The sequence below is a fragment of the Xyrauchen texanus genome, chromosome 27 (assembly GCF_025860055.1).
Source record: "Xyrauchen texanus isolate HMW12.3.18 chromosome 27, RBS_HiC_50CHRs, whole genome shotgun sequence".
NCBI classification, from domain to species: Eukaryota; Metazoa; Chordata; class Actinopteri; order Cypriniformes; family Catostomidae; genus Xyrauchen; species Xyrauchen texanus.
In genome coordinates, this window is record NC_068302.1 from 11,685,048 (window position 1) to 11,701,171 (window position 16,124).

Consider the following 16,124-nt stretch of genomic DNA (forward strand, 5'->3'; position numbering starts at 1 on the left):
AAACAATATTATGCCACAAATGCTCTCGATTGAGCTCAACTTGTATTGAACTCGGAATATTCCTTTAAATGAGAGCCTCTATGTAAATATCTGCAGAACTCCAGCTAAATAGCGACATCTACTGGTCATTAATTAAATGCCATGTCTCACAGTTTCTACTTTTTGAAAAACGGCGGGTTCGAATATTTGATACATCGTCCCATTGAATTTAAAGTTCGACCCACTGTGTAAAGAATCAATCTGACACGTCTTGGGTAGTCCGTTGACATCTGACCCTTCCAGCAGATTTGAATCTGGCTTGACGAGTTGGGCAAGTCCGTGGGTGAGCTGACATCTGTCGGGCTGTCCTTTATTGTTCCTGCTTTATTTAGGAACAGACAAACGGATAATATCAACTATTTATAAATGTTTAGCTATAGTCCTTTTTTAGACGTGATGCATAATTTTGTTACACGTTAAATACGTTTAAAGAAAATATTTTCCATCCAGTTTTTGTTTAGTTCCGCATATAAAGTTGTGAAGTTGCAGGACTTTTATTTTGAATTAATTTGATAAGAAGTGCGTGATCGAAGGTCGCGCTGGTTACGATGACTGCAAATGACGCACTGGTCACATTACAGTAAGATCAACCTCTCGACTTATTATATTTCTTCATTTAATGCCAAGGATGAGAAGGGCTGTGAGCGACACTTAAAGCGGATATTTCTTGAGTTTAGTGGCGTGTTTGAGAGATAAGAGAGAAGGATCTAGAATCAGCCCAGGACTGACTGCATCACTGATATCAGATGATAACTCTTCAGCGCACAGACATGAGGAGTTTGCCGTATTTCTGCCGGGGACAGGTTGTCCGTGGATTTGGACGAGGAAGCAAAGAGTTGGGCATCCCCACAGGTGAGACAATTTAGGATTTAAAAAACGTTCATTATTCATCTGTGTGTACTTTATTTTAATAATAAAGTTTGTTGGGTGATTGTGGATATATGGCTGTTTATATAAATATTTAATGTAATTAAAGTAAACGCACACATCCTATTAAAGGAATATTTCACCGAAAATTGAAAATGATGTCATCATTTATTAACTCACAGGTTGTTCCAAACCCAAATGACTTTCTGTATGACAGCCTTAGCCGCAGAGAAAGTATGTTAAATGTGAATGGTGACTGAGTCACTCTGTCAGTCATTTAGGCAAGTGTATCTCTCTGCGACAAGGAACACCCGCTGCATGACACGCACACTCCAAGTAACGCCCCCTTGAAGCTCAACAGTGCCCACCCATTTATTCAGCTATCTTGGTTCCGGAAGTAGTTATCTCTTTCATTTTACCGAAAACTTTTCGTAAAATCCTTCATAAAAGAGTTGTAAGCCATGAACCAAACCAACCAGCTCCGAGGTGAATCGCAAAATTAAAAACATTGTTTTGAGGCAAAAAGTATTTGAAAATTGGACAAAAAGACAAAGGTGTACTTACCGTCTTTCATGAGGGGACAAACTACAATCCCATGAAGCAATGCAAATTCTGTAATTGAATATGAAATGGTGGGCATTTATAAAACTTTTGATTTCAGTTTAAGTATAGAAACAATATATTTTAGATTTGTCGCAAAATATCCAGATATGTACAAATATACAGAGTAAGTAATTTAAGGGTGAAGAGACACCGACACGATTGCGTCATTCGCAGTGCATCATGGGAGTTAGCGGTCGCTCTTGAGGCACATTTTGCAGACTATGTTGGATGCAGTTCTCTGATTGGTAGATCTTTCTCTGTTGGATCATTGGTAATTTATTTGTTTATCATGAATTCCACTATCAAACATGATTTTTAAACAATGAAGTTGACATAATACCAACTGTTGGCTTAAACTGAAACATATACCATCGGCATCGATGAACAAACTCCTAGTTTTACAAGTTATTGTTGAAAATCAGTTCATCTATTGAAAAAATGAATGGGATTTTGGTGAAATTGAATGTTTCTCTGTTCTTTTTTCCAGTTATCTCACAAGCTAACTGACAGTTAGCCTATTAGCTTAGCATCTTCTCTTTTCATCATGTTTCTCCTCACTATCGCTTTGGCAATTATTATTATTGTATTCAATAGAACATTTATGTTGTGGTATATCTCACTTTTTATGTTTTAATCTCTGTGGTTATGTGTAGGGTTTATGTGGGACTCCAAATAAACCTAACAAACACATTGTATGAATGTGATGTCCAACTGTTGCAAGACTTCTGCATTTCGCTGGTTATTTGAAGGGGATGTAACTTGTAGTGGGCATGTCTTAAAGTGGGTGTATTATGTAGTGGGCTTGTCTTGTAGTATTATTGCAGGACGCAGACTGACCCATCGCCATTTAATGGGCAGATCAGACCGAATGCATTCTTGGTATAAAAAAAAAGTTAACTTTCTTTTTTATTTGACTCTGCTTCTTCCAAAAAATGTGGCACTCCTGCGTGAGATGCTGAAAGCGTATGTTTGCATGGGAAAATCAATAAAAAAAAAAACGCAGATACGGGCACAAAAACGCATTTGATTTGAACGGCCCACAACATTCTGTTAAACATTTTTTTGAGTTTTTCTCAGAAGAAAGTAATAAGGTTTGGAGTTGCGAGTTAATGATGACAGAATTTATCTTTTTAAAGAGAAGGAAATGTGTCAAGAGTTGTGGCTTATATTTATTTTCTCTCTTTCTCCGTTCCTTTGAACTCAACCTTTGTTTTAATGTTTTCTTTTGGTTCTGATCTCAGCCAACTTCCCAGAGTCAGTAGTGGACAGTCTCCCTGCTGACATTAACACTGGCATCTACTACGGGTGGGCACGTGTTGATAACGGAGACATTCACAAGATGGTGATGAGCATCGGCTGGAACCCTTATTACAAAAACACAAAGAAGTCAATGGTAAGTAGTTTTCAACACCTTTCAAGGGTGTGTACATCTGAAGTTGCAGAGAAGTTTATGTACACAAAAGTTTTGACACATTTAACAGAAGTTACGTTTCACATGCTCCTAAAACCATTTGATATAAAGGCTTGTGCTTAAATGCTTGACATTAGTGTTGTACTGTCTTATAGTACTATAATACTGTTTATAAAGCATCCCAGATGGGTTTAAAGGAATATTCTTGGTTCAATACAAGTTGAGCTCACTTGACAGCATTAGCAGCATAGTGTTGACCACAAAAATGTATTTTGATTTTTTTTCCGTCCTTTTCTTTAAAAAAAAATAAAAAAGCAAATATCGAGTTTACCTTGAGGCTAGTAAATGGGGCCAATCCATACAACTTAAAATACTCAGTTTCAAAAGTATAGCCACAAGACATAAACAATGTGATTTTAGTGATTTAATCACTTACTAACCTTTGTGTGAAGTTATATCCAATTTTACAGTTTTGTTGCAATGACGACGAAATGCCGTAAACCCTAAAATGAAAGTAAAAATTACAGTTAAACAACTTTACCCTGCTAATACCCGAGCATGACGGCTGTGTGCATTTTACATTTCCCTTTTTGATTTGTAACTTGTAGCCCCTAAGAAACATGCAAAAAAAAAAAAAGACCAAATAGTTTTCCTAAAAATGAACGGCAACATATGTGGCCAGCGGAACTAAGTTGTGAAACTTTAAATAATAACAAAGTTATAGACTGTACTGTAAGTACTGATTAACATTGTCCCATACCTGCCAAACATGTTGATTGGTCCAAACATCATCTGCAGCCTGAAACTGAAATTTTTACCAGACGTTAGGAGTGAATGCACTTGGCTGCATAGGAAAGCTATAGGATGCTCCCTTGCTCCCTATTTAGTGAATGGCTTAACTTCTAGTGTGCTGTCTGTCTGCACTGGTCTCAGAACAGTTCACCTTATGCACCTTGTTTTGATCCTAACTCCACATAAAGCCTCTGAAAGCAATATTTTCCAACTTTTGGATTCATCCATTGATTCTCAATGTGATAATGCACAGTGAATATAGGATATTTTAAGGAAAATGAGCCTATAGTCCACATATGTGGTCTTTGTGTTTAACAGCGTGCCAATTCATGATAAAATTATGACATTTTTAAAATGACATATCAGATAAAACTAGAGACTTTTTTGATTCGAACAGGTTTTAATGTGAAAACTTAATGAGATTTCTTACTAGATGTAGTTTTGTTATCGTTTCTCCCAAAGGCAAACTCAGCTAAGATCGGCAGCAATTTGTTTTGTCACGTGACAAGTTTAACCCTTTAACGATAAACTAGAGTCTCCTGAATGAGATTAGATGGTTAAAATTAAATGAAATAATGCATTGTGTATAGCGAAGCCAAAACGTAATGTCCAAGCATATGGACTTGTGGTCTCAGGAGGTTAAAGCTCAAATAATACATGGGTTTTAACAGAAGAATATATGTAAGTGCTTTTATAAAATTATAAATATCACATTTCTGCCTTTTTAAACCCTCTTAAACTTGGCCCCATTCACCTCCTCTGTGTCTCACTGTAACCTCCATTTTTTTGAGGGATGAGTCAAAATAATTTTTTTGAGTAATATTATGCCATAAAATCTGGTGAGTGAGCTTAACTTGTATTGAACCCGGAACATTCCTGTAATTGAGCAAGAGATTTGATTTCTGTAAAACCAAACCAAAAATTGGTCCCTACTACATAATTCTATTGTTAAATATATGTAATATCATAGTTTTGGCTTAACTATTATTTTAAAATGTGTAAAATAGTTATAATAATCAGTGAATAGGTGTGTTCAAACTATTGAGTGGTAGTGTATGTGAATTCCATAAACGCAGAGTATTATTACATAACTGGAATAGGAAATGTCAAAGTGTCATGTGTTGAAACCGAAAGTCAAATGTCTACTAAAGGCTTTGATGAATAATATGGCTATTCTGACTTTTTAATGAGCCATCCCGTGCGTCTAACGTCCAAAGTTTATTGCTCTTGATTTTTCTGTGTGACAGGAAACACATGTGATCCACACATTTAAAGAAGATTTTTACGGCCAGATGTTGAGTGTGGCCATGGCGGGCTACATTCGTCCTGAGAGAGGATTCAAATCACTTGGTAAGATACACTGAAGTGCAAACTTGAAGTTACTCCCACATCATACGATAACACTGAGGACAAAACACCCTGTACACCCACCCAAACAAACCCTCAAACTTTTGTCTTCCTCACAGATGAGTTGATAGCAGCGATCCACAGTGACATTGAGGAGGCGAAGAGAAACCTGGACCTGCCTGAGCACTTGAAACTGAAAGAGGATAACTTTTTCAAGACATCGGTATCCACAAAAACCAGATCTGATGAGATCATGAACGGTCATTGAATTGAACGCTGTACTCACTGTCCCTTCTCTCTGATGACCTCTAGAAAAATCCAGTTTATTTAATTTGCAGTTTGTTGTTATTTTTGTATTTTAAATAAGATTTATATCCCAGTTTATTGCTTTGGACAAGTGCAGGCGCTAAACGCAAGATGCATGTGTAAATTCTGTTATTATCGTGTGTTCCTTCTCAGTGTCTGTGTATGATGCACAAAGAGGGATTCGAGTTACATAACGAAGAACGGCTGAGGTATTATTACTTCAGTTCATGTAACTTAAACGTCAAAAAAATTGCTACAATCATGTTACACATGAACCCTGTCCTGGAAAGAAAGTTCCCCTTGAAAGTGCTCATGTTTACTACAGTCCCCTCGCAGTGATACCATGTGAAAGTTAGAGAGTGTTCTTTTCTCTTGTAGCAACAAAATTCCACTGTTCTTAGTTACAACATGATATCATTGTTGTTCAGCAGAGACCTGGAAAAGGATTAAGCTTCTCGCTTCAACAATAGTTGAAATTGGAATTCATCCTCATCCTAGTTTTTATGGTTCTCAGAGAACCGTGCCCTGAGTTGAAAGTCCAAGGTTGAGATAAAGAGAGCTAAAGCCCAGTTTGTCATACTGCGAATGCAAAACTGGTCAGACAGTGGTTAAACGGCAACTCTGTCTGTACATTATTACTTGAATGAATGATAATGTTCTTTTTAAATATTTAAGAATATGTACTGAAGCCCTGTATAGCATATAAGTTGCTATTATGTACTATGTAATGCTAAACCTTCACCTAAAATAAATTCTGCCTTTTTACTTTTTTCCATTTACTCTGGTTAGACTCAACAGACAGTTTGTTCATGTAGATCCATAACACTTAAACCCTTGCTGATTTGAAACTTGTGTTTCGGTTGTTTGAATAAAGTAAAATGCTGCTGCAAGAATTCTTTGTGAGATGGACTCAGGAAGACGACACTATTTATGACCCTAAATTTTTGCCATGCTAAGTTTTGTAATCTTTGCCATCAGGGGGTGTTTAGAGCTGTTAAACAACTGCATCCCCGATGTTTCGTTACTGTGTGAATAATTTGCTTTGTAGGTTATGTCAGTGCCTTAAATGTGTTAAAACTAAAATCTAAATACTAACATACAGTGCACAACCAAGCATTCCTTCAAGGTTATAAGTGACACCAACATTAGCATTAAGCAACAAAAATACCTTGTTTATCCTGTAAATGCCAGTAATCTGTTCTCAGCATTAAGCAACAAAAATACCTTGTTTATCCTGTAAATGCCAGTAATCTGTTCTCATCATAGGGCAACTCTTTAATTCTGATGTCACATAAATTGTATAATTTCTTGCTTAACTTTAATAAAAGCGCTATATGCATAAACAAAATCTTGTCATTCATTGCTTGACAGCTTTGATATCACAAAAAACAATCCTTTGAACAACTGCGTTAATTTGAGGTAGTGGACCTTTATTCAATTGGTTTGCTCAGTATTGGTCTTTGTAGTATTGTCTAGGTTAAGTACCATGGTGTTTTTTGTAATTACTGTGATTCATGAAAATGTCATTCAGACTACATTTCTGACAGTTTGCACTGTGCACTCTCTCTCCTCATTAACATACACTGACAGACACAAGTTTGGAATAGTACAGATTTTGCTGTTTCGTAAGGAAATTCATTGCGACAACCAACTGGATCACAGCTTCAGTAGTATCATCACTACACTGGGCAGTCTGAGGGAATAAAAAAGGCAGATGCTATTTACACTAAGTTTAAACAAAAGCATTGCACGTCTAATTAAACACTAACATACAGCATCCCTGTAACTTGTTTATTTATTTTTTTTAGAGTCTCACGGACAACTTACACCAACTCCTAACCTTACAAAAATGTACAATGGTTTTTACTACAGTAACAAAAGTATCACCATAGTATTTTGTAGTAACATCATAGTAAACACAAAATAAACATGGTTGTAATACTGTATAAACAATATTACTATAGTAAAACTACGTTTAATATTACATGGATAAAACCTTTCTCTGAACTTCCTGTCCATCATGTCACCAAATCACTGAAAGAATATTAACCTTTATATTAATTTTTATATATTATTATATATATACAGGATCTGAAGAAGTGTAACAAAAGTTGGATTAGAACCCGGGTCATCCGCACGAAAAGGGCAAGTCACACTGTCATTATAACACATGCCACATGCCACTACAGCAACATAGGGGGTGCAGTTTGACTATTGGAGTGCTAATAGCCACACTGTGTGGCAGGTGCTATCTACACCTAGTGCAAATAGTCACTCAACACATAACAACATTGAAGCACAACAATACCTTTCAACAAACTCTTCCAAAAGGACTGCTGCTGGGCCCCATTTCTTTAATTTATCTACCATACACTGATGAGCCAAAAAATTTGTGACCACTCACAGGTGAAGCGAATAACGTTGATCATCTCCTAACAAGGCCACATGTCAAGGTCTGGGTAGATAGATGGTAAGCAAACAATTAATTCTCGTAGTCAACATGTTGAATGCATGAGAAATGGGCAGGAGTAAAGACCTGAATGACTTTGACAAGGGCCAAATTGTAATGGCCAGATGACTGGGTCAGAGCATCTCTGAAACAGCAAGGCTTGTGGGGTGCTCCCATTCAGCAGTGGTGAGTACCTCCCGACAGTGGTCGAGAGCCAAGAAAGAACAAACCACAAAAAGGCAACAGGGTGTTGGGTGCCCAAGGCTCAATTATGCACAAGGGCAACTAAAGCTATCCCATCTGGTCCGAATCGGCAGAAGGTCTACTGTGGCACAAGTCACAGAAAATGTTACCATTAAATGATGGTTACCTAAGGAATATGTCACAACACACAGTGCATCACACTCTGCTGCGCATGGGGCTGCATAGCCACAGACTGGTCAGAGTGTCCAAATTGACACCTAGTCACCATCAAAAGACCCTACAATGGGCATGTGAGCATTGGAACTGTATATTGGAGCTGTGAAAGAAGATCACCGGTCCAATGAGTCCCATTTTCTTTTACAGTGTCTCCCTCCCCTAGTTCCTTATCCCTATCCCCTTTCAATCAGTTATGTTTGGATAGAATAGACAGTGATATATGGACAGTTCAATGTCTTTTGAGAGTAAGATACGACATGAAGGGTTGCCAGATAATGTTGTATAGTGGAAGTCTGTCCGTTAAGACATATCTTATTCTTTCAAAGTGTAATGTGCTGGCTAGATCTTGCAACCAGATATTGTAGGAAGGAAATGTTGGTTCCTTTCATGATATGAGTAATAGCTTTTTTTGTGGTAATGATGCAGTAAGATTGCTGTTGGGCTTTTGTGAGCTTTGATAAGGTTTCAGATATACCAAGGATAATTGAATGGTTCTATCGAGATACTGTAGAAGATAACAGACCAAAAGGGAGGGACTATAGGACACACTGCAAAGCTGTGAAAAAGTGTTGATTCTGCTGACTGACACTTATCACATATTGTGTGGGTATATATTATGTATTTTTACATTACAATAGTGAAGTCTATGAAGGATTTTAAATTGTATGAGACAATGTCTGGCATTGTTTGAGCATTGATGTACTTGTTCCAGACTGTCTACCCATATATTGCCTGGAATATCAGTACTTATTTTCTCCTCCCAGCTGGTCTTAAAGCTTCTAGAAGATGAGGAGGATGCAGAAAGTAATGTGTTATATAGGTAAGAGGTAAAATTGTCCTGATATGGGGATATACTAAGACAGTCGTCTATCATTGATTGTCTTTCATTTTCAAAATCGGTTAGGTGTTTTTGAATGTAGTCTCTTAATTGTAAGTATCTAAAATAAAAGGATTTAAAAGGATAAAAATGGGTATGTTTTGAATTAAATATAGTATTTGTGGTAAAATTTATATAATTTTAATATATATAAGCTTTAATGATGTTTACTCTACCGAGTAAGGAGATAGGGAGAGTTTTCCAGAATTGGATTTTGCTCTTCAACTTACAAGTTAGCCTGTAGAAGGGAGGAATGTTGATATTTTAAAGAAGTGTTCCAAAGTGGTTAAAGGAATATTGCAAACTGGCATCAATATACTTTTAGTCCAATTAATGATGTATCCTGAGAATGTGCCAAAAAGGTTCATTTTAAGAGTGTCATGATAGTGGAGTGCGGCTTTGTTATATGTAAGAGAATATCATCTGCATATAATGCTATTATGTTTGTTGTGCTTTTAGTATTGTAGCCATAGACTTGAGGATCTAGTAGAATGTTCTGTGCAAGTGGTTCTATGGCAAGCGCGAATACCAAGGGAGAAAGAGGGCAGCCTTGCCTTGTCCCTCTAAACAGTCCAAAGGGGGATGATAATGTTTGGTTCGTAAGGATCCTTGCTGTTGGATTTTTGTAAAGGAGTTTAGTCCATGCAACCAAATTAGACCCAAGATTAAATCTTTCGAGAGCCTCAAATAGGTACGGCCATTCAATCTGATCGGATGCTTTTTCAGCATCAAGCGCGAGTATGACCAGATCCTCATTTACCTTTCTGTTTGTGTACATGATAGTGAACAGACATCTCAGATTATAGGTAGAATTTATGTTGGGTATAAAGCCCGTCTGATCTGTATTTATCAGTTTGGCTATCAAAGGGTTTAGTCTATTGGCTAGGATTTTAGCAAATTATTTTCTGTCTATGTTCAGAAGAGAGATTGGGCGGTATGAACATGCATCTTGTGCATCTCTCCTTTTTTTTGTGAATCATCGTAATTGTTGCCTCAGTTAAAGTTGGTGGTAGGGTACCATCTGATTGGGCGGGCTTATACATTCTATGTAAGTATGTTGAAAGAGTATTGTTAATTTTCTTTCACAATTTGCTTGGAAGTCCGTCTGAGTTCAGCATTAAGATCTTCGAATTGTTCTTCATTTATTTTAGGAAGGGGACATTTATCAAGAAAGTAATTCATTGTGGAGGGGTCTACGTTGTTTTTGGGCATGTAAAGGTCAGAGTAAAATTGTAAAAACCTCTTGTTTATATCTTTAGGATTTGTCGAAATAGATCTGTCATTGTGTATTGTCCTATCATTTTCTATTTTCCTCAGTTGATGAGCTAATAATTTATGAGGTTTGTAAGTATTTTTGTTTTGTGTATAGGAATGCTTTGCTTATTTTAATTGAGAGAATTTCATTATATTGATATTTCAAATTTGCTATTTTCCTATGTCAATCAGAAGATGGAGATATAGCATTTTCTCTATCTAGTTGTTGAATCTGTTTTTCCTGTACTTTTATTTTCACTTTGTTTTCTTTCTTTCTTGAAGTCTCATAAAATATCACCCAACCCCACAAATAAGCTTTAAAGGCCTCCCGTAGTACAGAAGAGATGATCTCTGAGTATCATAAATGTCAAAATTGAATTCAAGTTGAGTTTTCAGATATTCACAGAACTTCGTTTCGGTTAGTAATTGGGGGTTTAGCCTCCAAGTTCTACAAGATGTGGTAGTGTCTTCTAGGTATAATAGAAAAGGAGGGGGGCTATGATCAGAAATCCCAATATTGCCATATTTAACATTTGTTATGAGGGGCATTAACTTTACATCAATAAAGAAATAATCGATTCTGCTGTATGAGTTATGTGTTGAGGAGTAGAACGAATAATCTCTGCCTGTGTGGTTCATAGTCCGCCATACATCTGAAACATTCATATTTTTAATGAAGGAATGTAAAAATTACCTTACACTATTTTTGGGGATTCTCTTGGTGGAGGATCTATCTAGATATAGTCCAATGTGGTATTAAAATCTCCCCCTATTATCAGGTTTGTTTGAGATATATTTGGTATGGAAGCAAATACGATTTTAAAGAAAGATGGACTATCTATATTTGGAGCCTATACGTTAACTAAGGTTAGAGATATGTCATGTATTTCTCACACTAAAATCACGTAACGGCCCTCTTTATCAGCGATAGTCTTATGGTGAATGAAGGGTATTCCTTTCCTTATTAAAATTGCTGCACCTCTTGCTTTGGTGGAGAATGATGAATGATATACATCCTTTATCCATCTTGTTTTCAGTCTATTATGGGAATCATTTTTTAAATGTGTTTCCTGTAGATATATTATGTCTGAATTTAATGATTTCAAGTGAGTAAGTATTTTCCCCCTCTTGACTGGGTTGTTACCTCCCTTGATATTCCAGCTTGAGAATGTTAAACTCTTCTTTCCACATCTGGATTCATCACTTAAGTTGTTTTGCATCTTGAGTTTGTACCATGAATCTTCACCGTCTAAACCCCAATAAATTGAGTTGAGCAGATTGTATTTTAAATTCCGTATTTAGATTAAATAAATTGTCGTATTAGAGTCAGCCTGTGAGTTAACTATATGCTAGGATTAATTTCAGTCTTTCCAGTGTTATCTCTCCATGCAGTGGATCTTGTTGCTAAATCAGGGTTCATCTCATGGTGTTTTATCTGAGCGTGTTCTGAAGAGTTATTCTGCATAGTCCTGGGATTTTGGGGGATCCGTGAACGAGGACTGTATGCCGTTGTGTGTCACAAGGAGTCTTGTGGGGTACAGCAGGCCATACTTGACACCGGGTCTCCCTCGCAGTATTTCCCTGGTCTTGTTGAAGAGCGCTTTGCGACAGTTGATGGATAATCTGGGAAGATTTCAATGTTTTTGCCCTGGTATTAGAGATTTTTTTTATTGCTGCTGCTTCGCATAGAATATCATCAAGGTTGTGACAGTAGTGCAGACGTCGATAAGAAGCTTTTCCTCCAGGGAGAGCACCTCCTGCAATAGTTGGGCAATAAAGTCTCTTGGTCTAATTCCTTCTTTTCCCTCTGTTATTCCAGTGATTCTGAGGTTATTTCATCTCAAACTGCCTTCCAGATCTTCGCATTTTTGATTGAGTCTCTCTATCTCTGACTTGAGTTGAGATACTTGGCGCTGTAGCATGCTAACACAGTCTGAGCGAAAAGTGGCCGAGCTTTCAATTTCCTTCATAGTGTTAGCATGTGATGTCGATGTAGTCTCAACGTTTGAAACTCATTTCTTGTCATAACATTTCTTCTCTTAGATCTTCATATACATGCTGGATGCCATTCTAAATGGTAGTGCAAATGTCGCTCGAGTTGTGATATTTTATTACGCAGTGCTGTGATGGCATCCAGCACTGCTCGGTTGGGCGGATCTTCCTCTTCATTCACCTCATCGGGTGTTTCGTGATCAGGAGAGCACGATGCTTGGTCCGGGCCTTGCTCGATTTGGTCGAGTTTTCTGCTTTTCCATGCTGAAATTCGTCATTGAATATTCACTCTGTGATGGGGTCTACGCTGGCATGTTGGATTTATCACCCATAGGACAGGCCGGTACATGCTCAGCCGCAGGCTGGCACAAATTACACAGTGGGCCATCGGGAAAATTTCGCAAATTTGTTAGATGTAGATGCTTAATCACTCTCCGCTCGGGGTGCTACTCAGGAAACGTAGTTTAAAAACCAACACTGTTTACAAAGCAGTACATTCCAGTACAACTGTGTATTTTGTCCATTGCTAGAATTCATAAAATTGACAAACAATTTTACTGAAGTCTGTGATTATTGTTAAAACGGTTCTGATTCATGAGGAAGACGTTGGTCAACAAGTGTGCTTTTCTTTGTAGAAATCACCATTACAACACATTATGATCCGTTTCTTTGTTTGCATTTAGAACAGTAATGTACATGCTATCGAATACCAGGCAATTTGATATTGAACATTGAAGTGTTCATAGAATGAGAAATACAATTTTCCTTAATAAATCTTTTTCTCAAAAGATTGAGTTCTTTATTGAGCTCTAACTTTCAGTACTTAAAACCCCCCAGTGGGGAAAAAAAACTGCAAAACTGACTCGTTCTTGACCTCTACAAATTTCTGACATCAGCTAGTTGAACACATTTACACTACTGTCTACATTCACATGTCAACAATGCCTATGAGGTATTCAGAAACTTTGTCCAGTCACTTGTAAGGTAATAAGGAGGAAGAAGGATAGATTGTATTATTCCTAAACACAGATGAACTAATGATAAGAGTAAATGTGGAAACAAACGTTATAATGTTTCTGGCTGTGTGGCACATGCCACTCTGCATTTCCTTCTGGCGGATCCTTCATTTAGAAGTGAGCTGCCAAAGGTTATGTTTAACAAGATCCCTGATCATTTCAAGTAGCCATGATAATGGTTTACATGAATTCAACAATGGTGTACAGTGTTTTGAACACAAATATATTGACCAACTTTATATTGTTCTGCAGATGTGTTTGGTGCTGATGCAGATAAAATGAAGAGAATAACAGTGCTGGCGGGAGAACCTGTTACTCTAAGAAGCAGTGTTGCTGAAATAGGAAATGAGTTGCTATGGTGGGAGATTGCCGATATGGAATGATCTGGTCCTTCAACCTTTTTTACTGTTATTGCTAAATGCAATAGAGAGACCAATAAGAATTAAATGAAGGTAATGAATTGGAAAAAAAAACCCAGACTGGAGATCTCACTATCACAAACACCAGACACTGGACATTATCTGTTTAATAAAACATCTTTGCATCTGTTTCAAGTCAAGTCATTTTTACCTCTGTCAACTATTTTAGATAACTATCATAATTCCTAATGTGCAATTTTTCACAATGCTTAAGAAATTAATCAATTATTTTACAATGCAACTTTTTTAGACTGTGTGGAACATTACAACACTTTTACTTCCTCTACGTTAACCTTGTTGATTCTGTTTTCTTACAGCTCCTATGGAACAAAGAGGTGACTATCAAGAGGAGACACACTTGCCTTTGATAACAGAAGTGGATCCCAACTTTACTACTACGGTTATACATTATAAATTCTGTATCCACATTCCATCCACCTTGAATAAATGAGCTCTAGCTATTTCTTTTTATAACAAACACAAATGTGCATTTTGAGCTGTGACTGGAAATTACTCCTAATGCTACACTATTGGGAAAAATACTTCACAATACTGAAAAATGTTAAGCAAGCATTAATGTGGCTCAAATTTGGTGGGAAATTGGCAACATTTTGTAGTAGCAGCAAAAAAACATCAACTTAAGGTCAAGTACTTTCATATCATTGCCCAAACATCCTCATGGCATTGTACACACTGAGTAATTCTATTTGCAGAGCATTACCAAGACATTGCATTACTTCCTGCTTGCAGCTTTGTTAGCTTGTTTCCTAGGGGAATAACAAAAATCATTTTGAGAACTTCTGTGCGTCATGGTTTGAAAATCATATGACCCAAATTTGGTTAAGATCAGACCAAATTTAAGGAGAGGCATTAAAGAAACCTTTATTTTTTTACATGAATCCAAAACATTTCAAACTCTGGGAAACAAGAAATCCATTAATTTTACACTAGACCTGATCTGAATCACATATTCCACCATCAAGCAGATGAGGGTGTCTTGTTTACTTGCTATACTACTGTAAGTGCCTCAGACACAGCAGCTTTCTATCTTTCATAGGCACTGTATAATTTTAATGTCTGATCTTTACTTCCCTCTTATAGTGAATGAATATTGTTATTTTTTACAAATTAAACATTTTGAAATGTGTTGTGTTCTTGGTTTATATGTATTGAATGATACATTAATAAAATATACAAACTTAACTGAGATAATCCTATGATGTTGAATTCCACACTGATAAAAACAAACCCTGATTAATCAGTTTCTGTACACTCCTCTATATACACATCATTGCATACCGTCATCAATACAACATAATTAATTCACAGGACTTAACAGGAACTTACTGATAACACCAAAACACAGCAGCTCTTTGTACTTCTACTGTGTCCTGATTAATTAATCGCAATTAATCACATAAAAAAAATATATATGCTGAGAAAGCCCATCATTTAACAACAATTCAATATATAATGATGAACTAATTATACATAGTTATCTTTAAATATATAATAAAAAAATATTCAGATAATTAAAATGCATTACATTCTTGTGGCATAAGAGTTAATCATTGATAAGACAAAAAGCGGCTTTAGACTACAATGTATTGTTTACTACCATATTATTGATCATAAGTCAATCATTGGCATACAGTTCACAGCAATCCATTTCACAAGTGAATTTATCAATCAGTTGGAGATTTATTATGAGGGCTTGTTTAAGGACCCATCAATGTACACCTGCATCAGACATGCTTGTGTAGCATCTTGGGTGCATTGCATCATAAACATAAAATGTTTAGGTCACTGTGTGAAGTTAAATATAGTTTAATACTCAGTCTTTAAACATACCTTGAGATCCCTTAGATCGCATTTGCACTCCAAGTGTTTTGAATGCAAGAACATAACGCATGTCTGTGTTGTGGGTTGTTTTCTTCACTGTATAAACTGCGAGTTGCCATACAGCTGAAGTTTCACTTACTGCCCTCTGGAGTAAACAGGTGGTACTACAAGCTTGCATTTCTCAGGACTCTTCCTTATTACAACCCGGGGGAATTATTTTTGGTCAAATTAATCGCACTGCATTAACGCGTTAAATCGACATCCCTAATATATTATATTATATAATGTTTATATATATATATATATATATATATATATATATATATATATAATTAAATATTATGTTTTAATCTCAACTACATCATATTACAGATGTAAAATGGGTTGCAAAAGGCATTTCATGTTGACTCTAAAGGTTGGCACACATCAAATGGCCAAAAGTCAATAAAACCTTTATTCCTCACTTTCTGAATGTAGTGATATGCACAAA

General features: G+C 36.5%; 1 protein-coding gene across 1 annotated transcript; it reads left to right on the forward strand.

Annotated features, from left to right (window-relative positions):
* The first annotated feature begins 566 nt into the window (after nucleotides 1-566).
* Nucleotides 567-6,701, forward strand: LOC127621125 (riboflavin kinase-like). The gene is made up of 4 exons (XM_052094591.1): nucleotides 567-891; nucleotides 2,751-2,902; nucleotides 4,960-5,062; nucleotides 5,179-6,701. Exons 1-4 carry the CDS (start codon nucleotides 786-788, stop codon nucleotides 5,325-5,327), a joined length of 510 nt encoding a protein of 169 aa, XP_051950551.1. The 5' UTR covers nucleotides 567-785; the 3' UTR covers nucleotides 5,328-6,701.
* Nucleotides 6,702-16,124: the final 9,423 nt, after the last annotated feature.